Source organism: Ciona intestinalis, chromosome 1 (assembly GCF_000224145.3).
Source record: "Ciona intestinalis chromosome 1, KH, whole genome shotgun sequence".
Classification (NCBI taxonomy): domain Eukaryota; kingdom Metazoa; phylum Chordata; class Ascidiacea; order Phlebobranchia; family Cionidae; genus Ciona; species Ciona intestinalis.
Window position 1 is genome coordinate 5,540,492 of NC_020166.2, and position 22,783 is coordinate 5,563,274.

Genomic DNA, 22,783 nt, shown 5'->3' on the forward strand with positions numbered 1-22,783 from the left:
ACTTGGTTAAACATAAATAATCATTTAAATATTTGATGTTCGTAAAATCAAACCTTACCGTTCCTACTTTCTTAATATTTTTACTCTTTGATTGTTATCATTCTAGGTTAAAATCATAATAATTTATTTAAAACATAAAAAAACTGAAATGAGTGTGGCCAACCCAAGAAAACGACTTCTTCAAGATTCAAACATCGATAACAATGGAAGTATTCTACAAGAGTCTTCCTCCAAAAACAATGCTATTTCTTCTTCATATAGCTCTTCCAAGAGATTAAAAGTATGTATGACATCAGACTTGTCGCACTTTGTGGTGGTCATAAGACTTCTATGAGCTTTTTTTCTTCTTTTCCAGGAATACGTATAACTTTTATGTGTAGGTTACACTTATTTTTAAGTGCGTTTTATCGTTATCTTTATGCCGCATTTTACAAAGTACGGTTATTTCAATTTCCTCAAACCTTTACATAGTACATAGTATAGGGTCTAATGTCTGATTTGTAACTGTTTTGGTTAGTATAAATATATTTCAATTCCGGTAACTTCTAGATGCAGAAACTGTTGTCGAAAAAGATTGTTGAACTAGAGGACTCGCAACTGGAACATTCATCTGATAAAAACAGTGTTAACCAGAGGTAATGTTGTGTTGTGTCACTTCAGATATAATATGGTATTAACATGGGTGAAGTTAACCATCAAAATTTAAAATTTTGTTTTATGGCAAGCCAAGTGAATGTTTTTAGAAATTTTTATAAATTCTATTGTTCCTGCGAATGAATTCAGTTTTAAATTCATGATATTTGTTGAAACCCTGGAGTAACTACCACAGTCCATAATCATTTATATTTTTAATAAATAAATGACATCACAGCAGATTGGAACCTGAAAAATTACGACCTGATTATAAAGACACTGGAGCGACGAAGTTGCCAAAAACAAGTTTGCTAAGCAAGTTAAAAAGTAGGATTTTATATTTTTGCACTACATAAGCTGTAAACACTTTATGCAATTTTTATTTAGATATACATTAAATATGATAGTGACTGCTTGGCTAATTGTTTACTTCTCTGATTCATTGCTATATATTTTAGTCCATAATTTATTTTAATTTTATTTATTTGCAGCAAAATCCAAAGTAACAAAAGCTGCCAAAACCTTTAGCTTTAAACATGGTAAAAGTGCTCGATTAAAAAGACATTCCATGTTCTGTTCGGTGGAGAGGAAGCCAGTGTTGGTATGTGTGGAGAGGAGTTAAAATTTAAACTTCAAGTTTTTGGCTGATTTATACATAAAGATCAGATGTAACAGTGACATATACAACTTCTGGTAATAGGAAGTTTCTGGCCTTATCCCATGTTCTCTGGCTTACCTTGCTGTAGACCCCACCCATAAAAAAAAAGTTAAAGTTAGCCATGTTTGTGTTTTAATGACATTCTGCCTAAGTCTTAATGGTAACATATTGTAGAACCAAACACAAATCATGAAATTTGTTGATGTGTCTGCTGATCGCAATGAAGGAAACCTGTATGATGAAGTTCTGATGGAAATTCCTGAACCAGGTTTAAAAAAAAACTTTAATTTGCTGTTTGCATAGTGTTGAAAATTATATCAAACATTTCCTTATCTCCATTACAGTTAAAGAGACCACAAAGCAATCTACATTACCTTCTGTTGCATCCATTGCAACAACTTCCTCAGCGACAAGTGTATTGCCTGTTGAATCGGTTACAAAACAACAAATAAAGAAATCCACGTCCTTCGATTTAAACAAGAAAGCAACTCCTTCTCTTAATTTCTTAACCCCTGCATCTCAAAACAAAGTTACCACCATTCCATCCATCTCCACAACATCTAACTTTCTACAGGCAACATCATCAGCTGCTACTTCATTATCATTGCCCAAGCAACTTTTATCAACAAACCAGTCATCTACAACCAACACAACCTCCTCATCTGTGCTTTCTACACTTCTTTCAAACCCTATTTCTCAATCAAAACCAACCCCCAGCTCACTGTCCAAACCATTCCAACTAACTACTCCAGCTGCAACTGTCACTTCTTTACCAACTGTTAAGTTTGGACAACAAAGCAATAATCTTTTAAGCACACACAATTCAACTCCTGTTCAATTTGGAGTCGTGACCACTTCCGCCCCAGCCCCCACTGCTGTAGCTTCAAACACTTTTCAGTTTGGATCCAGCAAAGCAACAAGTTCAGCTACACCTATGTTTGGCACACCACAAGCCAAACCCACCATCTCGGCTCCAACCCAAATGTTTCAGCTAAAAACTTCCGTCCAGTCTAGTAACATATCATCGACAACAAAACCTTCAAATTTTGCTTTTGGTAACTCAGCACCAGCAGCAACAACAACAACATCTGGTTTCCAATTCAACAAACCAACCACAGCAAGCACCAACAATGCATTTCAATTTGGTCAAACAAATTCTGCTCAAACCTCCAGCATAGCTCCTCAAAGCTTTGGTTCAACAGCACCTAGCACAAAACCTTCCATATTTTCCTTCCAACAAAGTGCCCCTGACACCACCACTTCTGCTCCTTCCATCTTTTCATTTGGTCCCAGTAGCACGACTACAACCAAGCCGGCCACTCAAACCAGCAACTCTGGTATATTTTCTTTCGGCCAAACGCCTGTAGCATCATCATCCGGGAATCAGTTTGGAAAGTCCAGCCAACCGAGTGCAAATCCTTTTAAATTTGGGCAGCAGACCTCCAGCAGCACAGCACCAAGTATGTTTGGACAACCTCAAGCTTCATCAGGCAACGCAACAAGTGTATTTGGTCAGCCGACCCCGTCATTCCCAACAGCAAAACCATCCCTTCCATTTGGTCAGACAGCACAAAACACCCAAGCCCAGAAACCAGCTCCAACAGCTTCCCCTTTTGTTTTTGGCTCAAGCACCTCTAGTATTCCTGCCCCGAACTTTGGAACTCCTCAAAACAAGCCATCGCCATTTGCATTCGGAAGCAATACGCCTCAAAGTAATCCTGGCTTTAACTTTGGTCAATCAACTCCTACTCAGCCTGCACCACCAGTATTTGGTATGCTTTTAAACTTTATAACATTAAAAATTTTTAATAAATTTAAATATATTACTGCAATACACAAACACACTTACTTATTTATTATTAAAGTTTCAACCATTGAGCCTGGACTAAGCCCAGGTTTCAAAAACAATAAACAGTAGTTTTGATTTATTAATCGATCAGTGATAAAATATTAGCACTTTACCATTACCATGTAAATGTAGATAATCCTAGGCCTTAAAATCTTTGTAATCACTGCGTCTAAGTTCAACCCTGTATTTCTATGTTGTCGTAATTCTGTTGGAAACACTAGGCTTGTTTTTATTACTTTTCCATGGGATGCCAAAGCAGGTCTAATTAATTGTAGAAACAGAGCTCAGCTTATGCTTAAGTCAAAAAGCAAAACTTTATTAAACATAAAAAGACACTATAACTTAGAACAAATTGAGAGACGTAAATCAGATAATACAAACACAGTATACTGGTTAAAGCAGCAGTCTCGTGTAGAGAAAGGGTACGGTAGTTAAAAACTCCAGTGTTTTCAACATAATTCTGATAATTCAGAAACACACGGTTAAACTAATATGCAGTGATTACGACAAGTGGATTTAATTTTACTTACAATCTTTAAAAAAAATGATATTCAATTTTTTTTAGGGAGTGGAGTTTTTAACCAAACCACTGCACCAAGTCAACACAGCACCCCCACTCTGCAAACACAATTCAACTTTAATCCCGGAAACAATATGTTCAGCACTCCTCCTCAATCTGGAATGGCGTCCACTCCTGCGAGGAACAGACAACTAAAAGCAAGGAGGAGAATGAAGAAATAATATTTTCGTGTTCAATTTTTATGCAGTTGCCTTGAAAATGCACAATCAAGTTTCATGTTTACTTAATGCAATAGAATATGATGATCATTTTGTTATGCAGTTTGCATTTGTACCTTTATGATTTGAATATGGTTTTAAAATTCCAGGTTTTGTAAAGTATGTATGCGTCAATACATAGCTTTACAAACTACACTTTCCCAGTTAACATTCGTTAAAAAATCTACACATTCTATATTCAAATGTTGAATGTATTTATATAAATGTGCCATCATACAACTTTCCAATCTTAAAATGGATAACAACTCAGACATTTTGTATTAGCTTGCCAAAAGTTTCTTACCATTCGTTGGCCTTACTTTTGTATTGTATCATAAAACCAATATGGTTATTTGTGGTAGTTCCCTCAGTTATTGATATCCTGTTACAGTTATGTCAGGTTTCTACCTAGTTAGGTAATGCAATTCTGTTAATAAACTGTCCAAGCAAGCAAGAGAAAGCTATGGAAGACATTAAAATATTGGATGGGGGGCTGTGCACCGATCTTTTTATCAATGGTGGTTTTGTACGAGCTGAAGTAAATGTACGTTGTTCATTTTATCACATAGTGTTTAATATCATTTTTAATTTGAGCTTTTTCAACAAATTAAAACAATAGTTTTACATAATCAGAAAGATCCGCTTTGGTCGGCCCGTGTTCTTTATGAGAAACCAGAGGAAATTATGAAGGCTCATTTGAGGTGAGAATTTTCTCACTTTAAGGACTTTGGGTTATTTATTAAAACACTTTTTTAAAGATTTATCAAAGCGGGCAGTGATGTGGTGAGCACGTGTAGCTACCAAGCCAGTGTACAAGGTTACATGGAACATGCCCAAGTTACCAAAGAGGTATTTAATGTAATAATGATTGTATTAGAATTAGTCTTTTTTAGCCATTCAGCTTATATTCAACAGATATTCAAAGAAGTTGTTTAATAAATCTTAAAATTTTAGAAAGCAGAAAAGATCATTGGTTCAAGTGTTGATGTTGCAAAGCAAGCTGTGCAAGAAAGTGGACGCCGAGTGTTGGTTGCTGGATCCATAAGCCCATATGGTGCTATCCTGCATGATATGTCAGAATATACTGGATCATATATTGATACCACATCAGAACAGGTGGCAATTTAATATCACAATAAAATATATTGCTTCAGTAGCTATTAATTTCAAAACTAACTGATAGACTCATTCTAATTAAACATGAAGACTTTCTGTATGTTTTAATGGTGTGGGTTTTTATGTGTTTTCATGAGGTCTTGTATGGTTTATAACTTTTTACATTTGTTTATATTTCTGCAGCAACTTTCTGATTTTCACAAAACAAATATTCGAATCCTTGCATCAAAAGGAGTTGATTTGTTTGCGTTTGAAACTCTTCCTTCCCTGAAAGAAGCTTTGGTTCTTGCTGAAATTCTGAGAGAGTATCCTACTTTAAAAGCATGGGTGTCATTTTCAAACAAGGTTATTTCTGAATTTTAATTTTCTTGAATTAAACTTACTTTTAGCATGTTTTTCTTTGCCTAATCTGTTACATATGCACATTTAACCTTGAAATTTGATAATTAATAACGAAAATTGGTCACACGCCGCATGTTAAAAACTTTGTTTTAAGATGTGAACCTATTCAATGTAAGTGCAGGCTATAAAATGAGCAATTCAATGTTCTATATTGTCTTTTATGTGGCATAGTTTAATGTTGTGCACTATTTTAAAGGAAGTTGTTAAGTTGTTAGTCGTTTAACCGAAAAATTCTATAGACCCATTGAAGTATATTTCTAATAGAACGGCACTCACACATGCTATGGTGAACCTTTTGAAGAAGTATTTAAAGCTCTCGGCAATTACCACCAGATCATAGCAATTGGTTTAAATTGTTGCAAGTCTGAAACCATTTCATCTTTCATTCAATTGGCTCATGGGAATTTGGCAAAGCATCAAAGACTTATTATTTATCCTAATAATTGTGCTGGAGGCAATGTGAACTCAAGGTACAACTTACATTAAATAGAAATATACCTGAAATTTTAACCATCTCTGCCACTAAATATGTTCTTTTAAAATTTATTACATTTTGTTAAAATGTAAATTTACTGTTTATCCTCAGCAAATCATAACCAAAATTATTTTACAGTGAGGCTCCCTTGGAATGGTTACCCAAAGTTAAAACCTGGTTGGAATCCAATTTGATTGGTTGGATTGGTGGGTGTTGTATGACATCACCGTTTCAGATTGGTCAAATTAAACAAGCTGTTATGGAATGGCAGTGTGAGAAAAAGTAGCCTGATTGGTTTAAAGGTGGTTTATTTATTAAATGTCTTCAATGGGTGTTAATTTTAGTTGATTAAGTATAATTCATGCGTACATGTTACAAACTGCTTAAACGTACTGTGCCTATTATACGGTGAGGTTGTGGCATGCACAACGGCGTTCCTAGGCCGTTTAAAGGTGGCTGTACACAGTATCTCAAATTCGTCCGTTTTGTCCGGATTTCGCTGCCGCATGCGGAACTCGAGAATGGGTTTGCATACGACTTAGCAAGCGAATTCGCATACCCAATACTGTGTACAGCCACCTTAAGCGACAATTTTATCTACCGCAAAAAGTTCAAGCCATTTATGTTTGTCGTTTCTTCGTTATTGTGCTGCACCAGTGTTTCATCGTGTACTGCGCTCTTACTATATGTTCTTATATGTCGCTGCTTTCGTCTTCCAAAGTCTCTTCACCCACTATCGCTACAGTAACTGCTACGCACCGATTCCACATTTTGAAATTCCCCGACGTTGGGCTGCAACGGCTTTAACTCCATTCGATGGTTTGCAGCGCTGACGTCCGCTTTCATCGCCACGTTAGTTGGTTTAGGCGACGGGTCGGACTGAACAACTATGCACGGTTTGTTTACGGAATAAGCTCTGTTATTGGTTGCTACGACAGAAGGCACAGAGTTGTTAATTTGGAAAATTTTGTCTCGTTTTTCTTGCTTCATGCACCTTGAAATAAAAGCGAAAAAAAAACTTTGTTTGCGTTGGTATAATATAGGTAATTTGTTTTTCGTTGCGTTGATATATTAAGTTTTCCAGTAATCTTGTTTAGAAATTTTATAAGATGGGCAGAGATGGGACACCTTTTCAATTTTTTGCTCGTCTCATTTGGTGGTAAACAAAGAATTAATAAACCGTATCTTCGCAACTTCCGTTGTTCATTGTTTAAAACACGATCAGGATATTTAAAAATTAAGTGGTAAAGTTGTCCCATTTTACCCCACAGTACTATACATGTGGATCCCTATTTTATTTTAATACATATTCTGAAAGTGTAGGCGTTTTAATGATCATGTAGTGTTTACTGTTGTTGTAAATTACTCACCGACAAAGCCATTGTACAAGAACGGTCCTGCAAGACTTGAGTTTGATTGCGTACAACCAGGGGTTAATTATCGAGTTAAGCAATGCTGGAAAGGAGCAGATGTCGAATAGATCGTCTGAGATTCGAACGCTCGGCATACTGGAATCGATGCTGCAACGAAATAAAAGTGCATGGGTGTTTACTTTATAATATAACACCAATTAATGCACTGTCGAATAACATCTATTTCCGAATGGCAGAAGAATTTACCACTTTCAAAATTTATATAAGGGCCTAGGTACTTTTAAAGCCGACGAAATTTTGCAGTTAAAACTGTTTTCTTTCATTAACAGTATTCAAACAGCAGTAACAGAGTAACTTCCTATATCATCTTACCAAAGCAGAATGACAGAGGGCATCCAGCACAGAATGAACACGACGAACACTAGGACCATGAAAACCGCTAGATTCTTCTCTTCACGCTTTGATTTCGCTGACTTCCGTGTAACCGCCATCCGCCTTTAATGGAAACTTGCTTTTATTGGTCCAATAGAAAGTGCATGGTGCAATATTAGCTGCTAGCAATACGCTGATTAAGCGATGTTAATAATGGCTTACGCGAAGTGTGACTTTACTTTCCAGAATACGCCAGCGTTGCACAAGACAATGCCTATTGTGACGATAAAGAATATCACCACACACGTGATGATATAGTCGTTCGTGATTGGTGGGAAAACGCGTGAGCAGCTTGGGTGGGGACAATTTGGAGAGCCGTCTAATTAAAAGAACACAGTTTAAGCAAAATCTTTCATTTCTTATGCCAGTTTTGTTTACGGGATAGCAGTTGGTGCGAATATACAACAACGTCATTGCCTTACCAAGTGTTGCAGTTTCACAGACGCAATGTTGTACGCAGTTCCACCCAGCAACCGGTGCTATGATAAGTGCAGCCCCTAGTACCCAGTTAAGCACCACCAGAATCACAGCTCTTCGTCTGCTAATGAACTTTTCGTGCTCTAGTGGCCTGCACATGAGCGAACAAGGAAAATACGGTATAATCATTGCAGGATTTCCGTTCGCTGAAAATGCGTGTGACCAGAATAGAACTGAGTCTATAAACACCGTGTATGCGCTAGCTACTAGTTAGACGTGTTACCTAATATCACGTTTATTTTGACCTCATTACAACAAATAAACCTGGTTATATTGAAAATTTTGTAAACCGCGGTAAATGACGCGTGTACGACCACACTTCGTAAAGTATATATTCAAACAGTTTCAAACACTATAGTACTGTGGGGTAAGATGGGATACTGTTAGCACCCTAATCCTCTTATTTCCTGGTGATGTTTTGAGCAAAAATTAACGCTCGTATAAAGGCGTGAGGCTACGGTTATACAATCCTGTAATGTTAGTTGTCTACTATATCAAATGGGACAAGAAAAAAAAAAACTAATAATAATGTCCAATCTTACCACGTGTCAAACTTAGTCATCAACATGTCTAATCTTATATTACCCCATCATACAACGCTACCCAAAGCCGTCTACTAAAAATCGCTTTACAAACTTACCAAGCTACGGATACGAAACGATCAAGAGCTATTAACTGCAAACTGCCGAGTGATACAAGCAGGGAAGCGATCAAAAATGCTTTGCGAAAAACCCAACTCGGAGCACTTGCTGTAAATTCGAGCGAGAGCAGATCGTTGAAGAGAAAGGTGTATAGGAAAACAATTCCGCTGTATGGGAAAGTAAATTCAATGTTATGACTGTTAATGCGTGGGAATATAAATCCCAAGGTGTAGTAGTTATCAAACCATTATCCGAACTTTAAACCACACATTTGAAACAAGTAATTTGTTATCGGCATTCTCATAACATGGAGAGAGTTTTCGTTAAAAGTTTTACGCGAGGCAACACTGTCTTATCGTTTGAGTTACCGGTAACGTATTACTGCAACTGATTTTGTTATTTTTGTCTAATCCTCGTGGATCTCGGCTTACCTTAAAAGGTCGCTTGCAGCTAGACTGTTAATGAACACAAAGAGAATAAGTTTGAATCTTCGTCTCTCCATGGTGAGGGCCATCAGGACGAGTGCGTTTTCCACAATAATGATCAAGGACAAGATAGTACCTTTAAGGAAGAATTTGGGTTATTTAACCTATTAAAGTGATTTCTTGTAATATTCTTGATATATAGTACTGTGGGGTAAGATGGAATACCGTTAGCATCTAAAGCCAATGATGTTTCCTAAATGTGCTTTAAACAGTTACCAACGGTTTTTTAAATTCGCGTTTTAATTTTGTTTAACACCAAATGGGACGAGAAAGAAGAATACAAATATGTCCCACCTTACCCCACTCATTGTATGTATATGTATGCTCACCTACTACATGTATCGCATTTCCCTCGCTCTGCTTGCACCCTGTCCCATTTAAGACATGTGAGTCCTCAGTAAAACTACCATTCATCATAATGGTCGATAAGGTTGACAGGGTCGGTATCCGTGCAGTCATGGCGTCTTTGTGGGGATTAACGTCCCGGAGTAGCAGAACAACTGTCGATTTTACTTAACAGACACTATACTCTAGTACACAAAACATGACGGTAACGACAGCTAAAACTACGTTACTACTGTTCGTGACCGTTATCACAACAAAATTTGTTTCGGTTTACTATAGCGGAAGCAGATTTTCGGAATTTTTTGTTTCTCATTTCCTATACCAAAAGAAAGCGTCTGGGTAATTCCAGATCTTCCTTTAAAACCGATTCTTACTAGTAACAACAGTTTTTGAATATAAACAGAGTTAATCACAGCGATACAATATCCTAAGCTTGTTCGTATACCCTACGAATTTCCCGCAACCTCGGCTATCTGAGTGTGCCAATGCATGCTGTTTCGAATAATGACTGTATTTTGACTCACAGGCAATGCGTAATCGCTTCGGTAGTTTGAAACACACCCAAAAGCATTTTATCGGGCTCTCGAGATAAACCTGAAGATATCTAACGTCAGCCCTTAGGGGCCTGGCTTGTTATCTTATAAACTGCCTGTCGCACTTACTTCGAGTGCCTCGATTATCCTCAATTTCGTTAGGCCACGGCATTGATCGCTGGTTATTCTGAAATTCGTTGTGCGGCCGTGATTCTACATTGTTTGAAGACTGACGATACTCTCAGGTTACGCTAGACGGGCGTGAACAATGCGAAGTCTAAATATTTATCTGAGAAATAAAACATACTAAAAAAGAGGTGTCATGGCGGTCGGTTGATTGTCTGAACGGCCATGTAGTGTTCATGGCCTACTCAAAGTTAGACTTAAACCCACATACATATTTCTGCTTTTAACCCAATACCATTCGTGCTAAAGTATATTCTTGAACGGGAAGTATGTACTCACATGGTATACACAAAATCGCTGACAGGCAGTACATTTTCAAACTGCTGCTACACAGACTGTTCTCGATTTCTCTCGCAAGTTAGTACTAAGTTACACTCTCCTAACCCGTAACAAAGCTTGCGGTAAATCATTCTTAAATTTGCGGTTGGCTACATGTCCAGTACGACTACTCGCTCTCCTATACCTGCTTCCTTTTTCACCTGCCCTCTTTATTAAAACGTACACAAGCCGTCAGCGCACCGAGGCGCGAACTATTTTACACAACTCGTTCACTTCCTGACCTCATGTCAGCAACATGGAGAGAAGGTAACGCCACCGCCTGCACGCACAGCACATTGAAACGAACGCCGCATTCAACCTACCCGTGCTATACAGCTCTACCCGTGCTATACAAAGTAAACGAGCGAACATTGTGCAGTTTGAACTAAACTTCTGTGTATTTTAGTTTTAACTTGGAAAGCCAATATTTGATTTGCGTAATAGCATGATATATAGGAAAGTCCCTCATCGTTATAGTTCTAAAACATCATAGCTGTTAACTACGAACTGCACATGCTAGTTTCCTCTGAATTACCTGTTTATTTATAAAAACGTATTTTCATATAAAACGGTTATTCACACTATCTATGGCTAAAGTACAAATTCAGCTATAGATTCTGCTCGCTATTGTTTCAAACTATGGAGTTGTATTACGTTCGGAATGTCTGAGTACATAAAATGGTATAAAAAAGCGTTGGAACAGTACATATTATCTGGTGCATGAAATTACATAAAGTGCATGAACGTCTAACTACACTGAGACAGTGTACGGACATCATCATTAAATCAATAATAAACAAGTTTTTGGGACTGGTGGCTAAATATAACCATGGGAACTCTCGTTTTGTTTAGCTATGACATCAAAAGTTAGCAACTACTTTTACTTTGTCTACTCCTAGTTGTCTCATAGCACGTGTATTGTTATCATTCTTTCTTAAATATTAGTTGTCTAGACATATTTCGTCAAAGCTACACCCAAAAATAAATATAAGGAGTTTTCGCGAGGAGAATACTATTACCAGATTACTACAATTACCACAACAATTAAAACTTACAGAAACGAGAGTTATAGCGTTTACACATGTGTATAGTGAATGCGCAAAAACGGTATCGTGTGCGAAGTAATACCGTACAAAATCAGCATACGGAAATGGTTAATGCGCTATAGTTGATCACACAGCTTTAGTTTAATATGGCTGGTAAAGTTTGGGGGCGTTCAGCAGCATGTAATCCATCCTATCGTAATAGTCCGATTCCCAGAATGGGTTGATTTGTATTTTCATTGTCCAAGACAACCTGTATAATGTAAAGGCGTTAGCGGAAATTCAAGCTACAGCACAGGAGGCGTGCAAAGATTGGTATAGTAGGGTGGGGGAAGATGGGACACCCATTCGTACTATTTTCACGTCTCATTTGACAGTAAACAAAAAACATCTAAGAAATTATGAAACCGTATCCTCGCGACTGCTATATAGACAGTTGTTAATTGTTTAAAACAAGATCAAACTGTTTTGATATAATGTGCTGAATGTGTCCCATCTTCATCCATATAGTACTATATGTCCCGGATCCAGCCGTACACGGCACTTATTCAATACTGATATAGAACTTATATGGATATCTAATGGTTTAACTTTAAATGATTGTGTAAGAGACAGTGCTGGACCAACTGTTGCCATTTTCTTTTGTCTTTTAAAAACGTAATTAATGTTTTGCGTTCACCTATCATAACCACCAGGAATGTATTTCCAGTATCTTTCGAATTCATTCAGCGCCCTGCTGATGACTTGATCGTGCAAGCGGTCCCTTGAATGCTCTTTGCTCCCATACATTACTCCTCTTGCTTGAATACTGTCCAAGAAACTAAAGGATATAAAACACCTGTTATACTGTATTGTGATTGCTTTGTCTACCATTATGCAACAAGCTATACAGAATGTAGTCCGCGATGAATTGATACGTTGTATAAGGCCCAGCAGTGATAAAAACACCAAATGTGTAAAAATATATAGATAATGTTATTTTAGATTAGAAACCTGGTTCGAATTCTATTTTATATTATATTAGGGTGGGGAAGATGAGACACATTTCCCTCTATTTTCTCGTCTATAAAGAGCATTCAAAGAATTATAAAACCTTATCTCCACGACTTCCATAGACTGCTTTTAATTGCTTAAAACACGATCAGGATATCTAAAAAATGTGTTAAAGGTGTCCCGTCTTCCCCCACCCTACTATATTTGTCTTAATATTTTTGCGCTTTATGACTAAAATAAAGGGCTTATGTCTTATTCAAGAAACGCATGGAAAATGTGTTTCACTATTTAACAAGTCTGGGAACTTGACTTACCGTTGAAAACCTTCCTCGCTGCAGTTTGCTCCTTCTCGATAAGCTGATGCCATTTCAATCAACAGTAAATTCTGGACGTAACCTGTTACTTTTAACCTATGTGATGGTTCCTATATGAACAGAACTACATATACATGTTAATACAAAGCACTATTTTAATATTAAACGGCAAAGTTATATACATCCTATAATTTTCGATACCATCGTGCGTAGTTACCTTTTTATGTCATACACAAATTACTCGCTCAGTATGAAACACGAAAACTGTGGCAACACACAATATATTAAAATGCGATTGTATGCCCGCAACCAGCCGCCGCATTGTCTGCGTGTCACGTGACCGACCTAACAAGGACCCTCTCCCTCCCACAAGGACCTCGAATCGATTCTATTGTTGTCGGGTCGTCCTTGAAGATTGGAAAGCCGACACCGACACGACAAAGGCTTACTGGTTGTCGTTGTGTAACTATTTGCCGTCAGTACCTCTTACGTCATCTCGTCTTGTTTACAGAGCATCACAAACGACTCGTTTATCCCCTATTTACTTTTGCCTCGATTATAAACGCGAACTTGTCAAGTACCAAGTACTTTTTAGCGAAACACATGACGGGCAATCACTATATATGCGTTGATTCTTTCTCGTTTTAAAATCAAAACTTGAATAATTTTATTTCATTAGAATTGTTAAGTAATTATAATTTCTCCGATTCTTTTGTTTGTTACCGGTTTGCAAATCTTGCTCGGTGGTGCTGGGTCGCCTTTATAGTGCGCATGCGCAGTAGACACAACCTGTAACGTTTGAAGGGTAAGGTATTGATCGTAGAAGAATACAGATTACACACTATACAACCATATTTGCGTTGGATGGGCTACACTTGAAATTTTGGTAAACGTTACACATTCTTTCAGTCGTATTACAATACGCGGTTTAAAAGTATGTCGATATTTCCATAATAATATAATATCCAACTATAGGTTTAATAAGACAATATAATGTCATTAACATTTCACTCATATATCACATTGATATAAATCATAGTTAATTCTTCCTTACATTGAATGCGATATCTGGAGGTGTATATTTACGAACAGGTTTAAAGTTTTCGCTTCGACCAACACCCGAATCAAAACGCCTGTAGTTGGCGCTGTAGGACGTGTCGTCGTAAAATTTCTTGGTTGGACCGTACTGTAAAAAAAATCGCAAAATCATTTTTAACTTTGAAGATTCGGCTTGTTGTACTTTACCCTAAAAAACTATGGTTTTAAAAAGTTTATGGGTTTAAAGAGTGTTCAAAAGTTTAGGAAACAAAGTTTGTTTTTGCACTGCATAACACTTAAAAAAGTAAAGACTGTTAATATAAATATATGGGTTTCAATGTAAGAAGCAAACAGCATTCATCTTTACAATTAACGTATTGGTTTTGAGTTTTATCGTACACTTACATGAGTTGATTTTGGCTTGATCAGCATCGTACGTTCCACTGGATATTTGGTTTGGCAATGCGTGTCCCTATATTGTGTTGTATCCTGAAACAAACCCTTGTCGAGTATTTTAAGATTGGCTTCTGGGCGCCATAGCTCTGGTCGAAAGCCCTAGAAAAATTGTTTATGAATGTATATACGCAAAGTGTTTATGAATGTATGAAGCTAAACAAAAAAGAGGGACATCAGAGCACAATAACTTCAGCACCCGATGGTAGCGGTAAAGAGCTGTGTATAATTCAATTTAAATTACACAAAAGCTATATAGTGGAGCGTTGGAAATGGGACACATTTATTCGATTTTCTCGTCCGGTTTGGTGGTAAACAAAGGACATTCGAAGAATTAAAAAAAAAACATCCTCACGACTCCCATAGAGCGTTTTTATTTGTTTAAAACAAAATCAGGATATTCACATTAAGATGTGCTAAAGGTGTCCCATTTCCTCCCACTACTATATAGTTGTGTAGATTAATGTTGTATTTGATCTCCAACTGTTTATTAAATTATTCAATGATCTAAATTAAAAAGGAATATTCATTTAGAAAATACTTCAGTTTACCTGTAGAGGTTTTTCGCTAAAATCGTGACTGTAATGCGTCTTGTTCGCGAATGGGGTGTCGGAAGCAACATAACAATGCAGAGGCTTGAAGGACTTCGGTCGTCGCACGTTCATGTGATTTATATAATCGTTCTAAAAAATACCCATGTTTTGTAGAATCATTTAGGTTTATGGTGACATCTGTTGAATATGTTCCTGTTTTTTTAGTGCAGTTATGACGAACAACTTAACCTGTATTGTTATATTAAATTGTAAATGCAAGAAACGTTGGTTAAACGTAGTACCAACGATTTGCATTGATAAAATTAAACAGCTAGTAGCGTAAAATCGTTAAAACATTTAAAGTGTGTTTGAATTTAAAACCAAGATATTTTACCTGGAACGTGGAAGTGAAATTCAGCTTCACGCCCGGAGTTTTCCATTGTATTGCCGCCTGTCTATCTTTTTTAAGCGCAGGGACCGCACTTGGAGGTCGTGTTTGTTGCTTTCTTGTATAATCCGCCATGTGAGTAGTTTGTAATGCCATTTTCGACTTATTCAATAACGAGCAAGTTTCGGGTATAATTGGTTGTCGTCTGGAGGGAGAATTCGGGGACCTAAAAGTTAGTATTGTATAGTAGAGTTGGTGAAAGACGGGACACCTTTAGCACATAATATCCAAATATTCTGATTCTGTTTTAAACAATGGAAGCCGTGAGAATACGGTTTATAATTCTTTAAATGTTCTTTGTTTACTGCCATATTGTGATGGGCAACTAGAATGGAAAGGTGTCCTGTTTTTCCTTACCCTAGCTATACAGTTTTTTACTATAACCAATTTGAAGCTTTAGGTGATTGATATATATAATAAACTCTGTTGGGTTTTTATTATAGTAGGCAAATTTGCTTACCGGAAAGTTTCCTGTACGGTTGTAATTAGCGGCACATCTTTTCCTGTAGGGAGAACACCACATTCTTGCTCTATTATAATCAAGTCGCGTTTAGCGGCGTTGAACTCTGGTTTGGTGTAAGCTCTATACGTCTCTTGGTTTACTGACGTAATCTCAGGTTGACAGTTACCCTTGTGGAAAAAGAGAAATTGAATCGTATTTCGAAGCACTATCTGTCGCATATATAGTAGGGTTGGGGGGGATGGGACATCTTTAGCACATAATATCCAGATATCCTGATCGTATTTTAAACAATTAACAACGGTCTATGGGAGCCGTGAAGATATAGATTTATAAATGTTTGATTGTTTATTGTTAACTGCTAAATGGGACGAGAAAACAAAGTTAAAAGGTGTCCCATCTTCCCCCACCCTACTGTACTTTATTTTCTGAATCCAAGATATTCAGATTCAAGTTTTGTTGTGCCGTGGTGTAAGCTGTTACGTAACAACACTATGTCTAATTTGTCATGTGCATCTTATTCCATAATACACTAACTTGTATAGGTTGGTGGTCGGTAGGATTCGGTCGAAATGCTGGTCTTCGATCGCCTTTCTTATACTTATAACTATCATCATATGTGGATAAGCAGTTCATTTTCTGATTCACAATCTGCTGGTGCACGGATTTGGGTGGGACGCATCTACAAACGTGTGTCGTCGTCAAATAAAGTGGGGCCTATGTACTTTTATACGCATGCGTATACTTAGGGTAGCAAACCGAACACGAGCTTACAAGAGAGCAGGGTTTCTAAATTTAGTGTGTTATGAAACAAGCTTATTAAATTCGCCGCGAAACTTTCACAAAATTAAATAAATATAAAGACGGTTTAGGCAAATGTTGGATAAACTTTAAAAAAAAGTTTATTGTGTCGCAAACAGAGTACGTGACCTTACAACCTTTGATCCAGAACCTTTATGGGCCTATGATGTGGGCATGTAGCTATATATAGTAATAAGGAATTGAAATACAATTAATGATTTAAATTGGTTCATGGTTTACAACAAATGTTGTATATAAGGATAAAAGAAAACTAATTTAATATCGACGAACTTTTCAGGCCCAATACCTCTACAGCACAAGTTGCGGGTATTTTATCGCATGTGCTCTGTAGTGCGTAACCGATACCACGTGTCCACGTCTATCCTTTTCTATGCAATAACTCGCTTAATTTAGAGAGCAAAATTTTATTTCAAAAGATTAGGTAGTTGGTTTAAAGTGATGTTTAAATACAAACGACACTCTCGACAATTAACATAACAGGAAACTGCTTTTCATCAAAAAAAAAAAAAAATTATCCGATTGTACACAAGCATCATGGTAACTGTGTACTAATTCAACTAAATCATAAATAAGAAAATCTTTAAATAAAAAAAACTTTTAATAAAACAGCTATTATTAAATGGCACGATAAAACTTTTCAGAATAAATTAAATATAAAAAGGAGTAAAAACATGGTATGAAAGTGTGGCGAAGTCTGGCAAAAATGTTAAATTCCGTTTTAACAGTAGCATGCGGAGGGTATTCTCACGAAACTTCTACGTTGATTTTTTGCGGACAAGTTCTTTATCTTATATACGATGTTCGTGTTCCATCGTGGACCATTGTTGCATCCACAGGAACTACTACAGATCACTGAATCAATATGTCCACCCTCGTTCATGTTTCTACAATGCAAACGAACTCGCCTCCAGTTCACTGTCTCCCCCTCAACAACCCTTTCCAAATCACATACCGAACAGTTAAGCACCCCAAAGAGAAATCTTCGGGTTCTGTTGTCGAGTCTTCCTTTCATGGCGAACTCATGCTCAGCGTTTTCCGAGCGAGAGCATCTAGCTTCGGAGAAGCCGAACACTATAGCGATTATAATGATGGCAATAGCTATCTTCATGTTTTGCTTGTTCACGCACAATTTTCCACAGTAAAATGTCACTTTTGAAACAAATACGGTAATTTTACCACTTTTAATGCTTGTCTTTGATATTTGAAACTCTTTGTGTGAAACATAGGATATGGGCTTTGCTTTTATACATATTTTTCCAGTTTCTATAAAAATCCCGCATGGTGATCAGTAGAAACAGGAAATATAGAAAATAAAGAGAAAGAAGACGATACCAATTAATTCAACATTAGTTTTTTAAGCGAAACAAAAATACACAGAACTGAACAACAAAAACCACCAAACAGGTAAACAAAAAGGTTTCGAAAGATTTTACGTTTATTCTGAAAATTTTTACATAATCAGTTAAAATGATGCCACACGCCTTTTATGGTTAGGTGTTATACCTACCGTTCTCATCTGGATTCGGCCGTTATTGGTGGAAAGACCGTCATTAGTGTTTGTGTACACAAATATTTGAACCATAAGATACAAGATGGCGCGAATAAACTAACATGACGTAATTAGCTTCATATATATCATGTGTCTGTAAGGTATTGCACACATTGTACAGAACTAGCAACGAGCAGAGAACACTTTTGAAATTCCCAAAAAAAAATCTAAAAAATTACTATACTCTAAAAATAAATATTGTAAAATATAATTATATGTAGTGATGATGCACGGACGATTTTTTTTAGGATTTTCCTATGTCGCAATAATTTCTTTGCGAAATTATATGTACATTGGTGAAATTACAATAGGATACATAGATTATTGTTTTCCTGATTGTACTTTTAACTAATAACAACGCTTTTAAGAATAGCAGGGCTACGGTAATATATATATTTTTTTTATATATTCTTTGTTTACTGTACCAAATGGGACGAGAAAGAAGAATAAAAACATAACCAGAATCCCAAAAAATGGACGTGTTAGCATAAGAAATGAAACACTGTTTCATAACTAATTACTTTTCTCTGCAAAATGGCTGGGTGGATATTTAAAGCTATGTATTATCAAGCAGACTCGTTTTTCTAAACGTTAAAAACATGATTATTTATTAGCACCCGCAGGCCGCATATCAGTATTAATATTATATAACAGGCCAACATGTATTGTTTCATTTACTTTTAATTCTACACTTACTTAGACCTCATTGCACTTTCATGAGTGATATAGTTTGCATCGTACATCGTTTGCATGTCGTGTTCCGCTTTGGCGTCGTATATAAACTCGCCGTTAGATGGCGGTCGAATGCTAAACTTCTCCTGCTTTGGCCATGGCGCGTACATCTAAAAATCATATTTTTTGCCCTGAGCATATTTTATGTCGATAATTGGTATTTCCGTATGATACTAGATTGCGATAAAGCATAGAAACCACAATTTAAGAACATAAAAGTAAAACTGTACAAGCTGTATAACCACCAAAAGCAGTAAAGGATAGCCCTAAGCTATGCTGCGCATATGTACGAAAAACTGTGTAACTCACTCTAAATGAAAGGGTAATTTTAATTTACCAAACCAGATTGCAATGATAAAACATCGTTGGCGAAACTAAGGTCACACAATTACAATTATATTGAAATTTCGAGCCGCCGTTGACTTCTGATTAAATTGGTTCGCGGTTGATTTGAAGCTGTAATTGGTCCTGCCCTTTATTCACCTTAATATTACCTAATTGTTTAGAATGTGGTTATGGCAAAGTTTACATGTCCCTTACAACTCATACCGTGATATAAGTTTCAACGTACCGTCGTATATTCAGAGGCCAAATTTTTCCAGACAGATCTCGCTTCTTTCTCATCCGAACTCATGGTTTTCTGAACTTGCGAAGCTGCCATTACACCCCGCGCGCAACCAACGGTTGCGAAATAAACAAACTTTTTTCCAATATTTTATACTTTTATTTTGCTTTGCTACACAATGCATAAATTTCACAGTGACGTCACAATTAAACCCCATAATCGACATTATTTAGACGGGAAATTTGGTATTTTTTCTGTTAATATATATAGACATGTTTTGGTGGAAATAACTTGTATTTAACGTTAAAACATTGTGTAACTAAAATACTTTTGTTTAGCGTTTGTATTTCAGCACTAATATCTATATATGTTGTTATGAAGGTTGTATAGACCGCTTCATAGATTGGTATGCGTACCTTTTACGACCTAGTTTACTTGCAGTCTATAATAAATAACGGTACAGTAGATGACTAGATTGTATATTGTGTCTGGAAACATGTAAAATTTAATTTGTCCTCGTTAAGTATATGATTATAGACCTGTTTTAGATACATTTGTGGCACTATATGTCACAAATGAGCTATAGTACACTGCATACATTCAACATACTTCTAGGAAACGCATAATTGTTTTGAAAGGTTTGTAGCAGACAGTTTCTAAATTAAATCACCAACTGAGGAGCACCGTGAGACTGCAATTATATCTAAAACAGTAAATTGTATAATATTAATGAAGTGCCAATTGTATAAAATTTACTAAAACTGAGTTACTACGTCCATGGTTTACCGAATTTTTAAATCTTACTGTCAGGCAAAAAGATCGAAATCGGATTGTAATCGTGGCTGGTGGTTTTTACAAATCGCTTTTGCAGCGTATTTTCAGTATTCTGAATCCGCTAACCCGATTTTTGGGCGTGTTCGTGTCATCACTGCATGTGGTGCGGTGTTAGTTTAATTCGACTCATATGTTGTAAATCCCAATGCGATGCTTTATCTTATGTACTTCGGTATGTATGCATCAATAATTAATGAACATTGTTTAATTCTGTTGCCAAACTATTAGGCTGTTGTAGGCAAACGGGTATTATATATCTTGTCCACTTAAAATGTGGTTATGTAGGCTATACATACATAATCACATTTTAACAGTCACTCTTTTTAATTTGACAACTGTATCTTTCAGCGATTTTTTCTCCATGGAGTGCTTTTCGTCATAAGTGCCGATTTCCTTCCCATCGCGCTGGACTACTTAACTCAATCTTCGTTATTTTTCTTTTTAAAAAAAGAGAACAGATAACTGTTTAATGTACACATTTTTTTTATTTTGTTGGCCAATTCACCGGTGAAACATAAATAGGATTAGGTAGCATAATCTTATACTGCTGTATTGCCATGATTGCAAATTCGAAATACGTTTGTTTTCGGTAAAAACGGATTAAGGATACTGGGCAAAACCGGCAGTCTTATTTAACGGTGTCTGGATATTTTTAACCACATCGCCACGATCATTTGACGGACCTGCCCCCTTGGGCGAAGCTATCGTTCTGACGTAATACGCTGTAACGGTGTATGACTTGAAAATGCCTAATTAGTGGTGGACGTACGACTGACTGTAAAATTTTAATTGTACAGTAATCGTAATCTCTGTAATTAAATCCTTTTAAGTTTTCTTTTTGTGTCGAACCCATCATACTGACAGTAATATGTACCACTGGAATCCACAATTTAACCGCCGAATATTTGACATGGACAAAAAAGGTTTGGTCCGTTTTTTGCGGATTTTTCACACTTGTTAAGTGGTAAGCACTGAATAATTATAACCTGTCACGTTACTGTGAGGTTTTCGTTCAGGAATTTGTTTATTCCTTTTACCTAGTAGACCGCTAAGTATGATGTATGGTAGCTCAGTGGAAATTTCCGATGACCTTTGAGTAATAGGAGACGTATATATTTGCGGCCAATCGATAACCCAGGACGTATATCAGTAAATCTCAGCCAAGTCATCTTTCTAATGCACTCAGTATTCAAGTTTACACAGGTATATGAGTATTCGAAATTCTTCAACCAATTACTGGCGCTGTTTGTTCTATAGTCTTTCTCAGAGATCACATCTCGTAGCCCGGGGGCGCATACCACTAGAAAACGAGTCGGACGGAGCGCTCTTTCTTTGTCCAATTCATCAGATTGCAGAAGCACGTCTTTTTCTATAGGTTGCGCAACAATTTTTGCTGTCTGGTTAGGCGAAAGTCGCACATCAGTTCATATAAAGAACAGACAGACTTACCATAAACCAGCTTCAAGTTAGAAAGGGTTAAACGAAAGCAATATATACTACCAGTGTGTAATTCTTATTTCGTGTTTTAATGATGTATAGTATTTTGATTACAAAAACTGTATTAGTTTTGTAAGTGGAATCACGACTATTTTCCAGACATGTGTAAATTAAAACTCATTACCAAAATAGAACGTTAAACACTGTTGTTGTGCAATTAGTGTAGAACATGACGAAAAAGTCGATAGCAGCTAGTCAAGTCCATTTTACGGGTTTTATGTATACATCAATTTACATCGTTTTAGCCCGAACGTTGCTCATTAAAACGTTGTAAGCCAAAAGCTTTTTAATTGATAATGTAGCACATAAACCAACGACCCCACGGTTGTAATTGTTTATTTTGTACGACCTCATTATGTGTCCTTGTGGCCAACGCCTATTATGTGACTTTAATTAATGATGAGCGATAACACAGTGACGCTTGTACACGTTACTTAATAGTCGGTTTGATTTGCTACACAGCTACGGGGATCAATTTGCTAATACGAGTGATTTAGTTAAAAGCGATGTTGAATAAATAATGTGTCGCGTATTGTACACTGATGCTGTTGTAGATAGTTTGTGCAACTGTCAATACTTAATTTTGTTTTACGCAGATCGTAAGATAAATAGTTATTCGGAAACCATTAAGGACTGAAATACGGTCCTTCTCTGACCGGTCATCAAATAACCTTTTGGAAATCTAAATTCAATCGAATCAAGTAAAACATGGCCTTTTTTGCTAAGGCATGTTGCCTGGCCCCTGTTGGTAACAGTGGCACATGGCGTGACAAACGGAATCAATGACGTGGAGAGGCCACGG

At 36.7% G+C, this 22,783-nt stretch overlaps 5 protein-coding genes across 7 annotated transcripts; 2 read left to right on the forward strand and 3 right to left on the reverse strand.

Annotated features, from left to right (window-relative positions):
* Positions 1 to 110: 110 nt before the first annotated feature.
* LOC100176056 (nucleoporin NUP152-like) lies at positions 111 to 4,308 on the forward strand. 2 transcript variants are annotated; one of them, XM_002121636.3, is made up of 7 exons: positions 111 to 280; positions 550 to 635; positions 872 to 960; positions 1,125 to 1,234; positions 1,466 to 1,559; positions 1,636 to 3,063; positions 3,706 to 4,308. In XM_002121636.3, exons 1-7 carry the CDS (start codon positions 149 to 151, stop codon positions 3,879 to 3,881), a joined length of 2,115 nt encoding a protein of 704 aa, XP_002121672.1. In that variant the 5' UTR covers positions 111 to 148; the 3' UTR covers positions 3,882 to 4,308. The 2 variants fall into 2 exon arrangements, with proteins under 2 accessions (XP_002121672.1, XP_018668869.1); XM_018813324.1 differs by having other exon boundaries at positions 875 to 960.
* Positions 4,209 to 6,918, forward strand: LOC100176817 (homocysteine S-methyltransferase 1-like). The gene is made up of 7 exons (XM_026835221.1): positions 4,209 to 4,461; positions 4,551 to 4,618; positions 4,676 to 4,766; positions 4,872 to 5,033; positions 5,217 to 5,378; positions 5,700 to 5,905; positions 6,049 to 6,918. Exons 1-7 carry the CDS (start codon positions 4,381 to 4,383, stop codon positions 6,194 to 6,196), a joined length of 918 nt encoding a protein of 305 aa, XP_026691022.1. The 5' UTR covers positions 4,209 to 4,380; the 3' UTR covers positions 6,197 to 6,918.
* Positions 6,202 to 9,869, reverse strand: ciad70l24 (cannabinoid receptor). 2 transcript variants are annotated; one of them, NM_001032481.2, is given in 9 exon segments: positions 6,202 to 6,369; positions 6,616 to 6,904; positions 7,281 to 7,430; positions 7,656 to 7,778; positions 7,878 to 8,034; positions 8,138 to 8,283; positions 8,833 to 9,000; positions 9,265 to 9,394; positions 9,648 to 9,850. In NM_001032481.2, coding segments are annotated over 8 exon segments (1,272 nt in total). In that variant the 5' UTR covers positions 9,778 to 9,850; the 3' UTR covers positions 6,202 to 6,369; positions 6,616 to 6,636.
* Positions 9,870 to 11,327: 1,458 nt separating this feature from the next.
* On the reverse strand, positions 11,328 to 13,204 carry LOC100181472. Its single transcript, XM_002127052.5, has 3 exons — positions 13,051 to 13,204; positions 12,423 to 12,563; positions 11,328 to 11,996 (listed from the first exon to the last, which is right to left on the reverse strand). Exons 1-3 carry the CDS (start codon positions 13,101 to 13,103, stop codon positions 11,888 to 11,890), a joined length of 303 nt encoding a protein of 100 aa, XP_002127088.1. The 5' UTR covers positions 13,104 to 13,204; the 3' UTR covers positions 11,328 to 11,887.
* A 488-nt stretch (positions 13,205 to 13,692) lies between these two features.
* Positions 13,693 to 19,788, reverse strand: LOC100178371 (stabilizer of axonemal microtubules 2). Its single transcript, XM_002126973.2, has 9 exons — positions 19,657 to 19,788; positions 19,050 to 19,195; positions 16,520 to 16,664; positions 15,983 to 16,152; positions 15,469 to 15,688; positions 15,093 to 15,224; positions 14,494 to 14,643; positions 14,105 to 14,236; positions 13,693 to 13,839 (listed from the first exon to the last, which is right to left on the reverse strand). The coding sequence occupies exons 1-9, from the start codon at positions 19,744 to 19,746 to the stop codon at positions 13,735 to 13,737; spliced, it is 1,290 nt and encodes a 429-aa protein (XP_002127009.1). The 5' UTR covers positions 19,747 to 19,788; the 3' UTR covers positions 13,693 to 13,734.
* Positions 19,789 to 22,783: the final 2,995 nt, after the last annotated feature.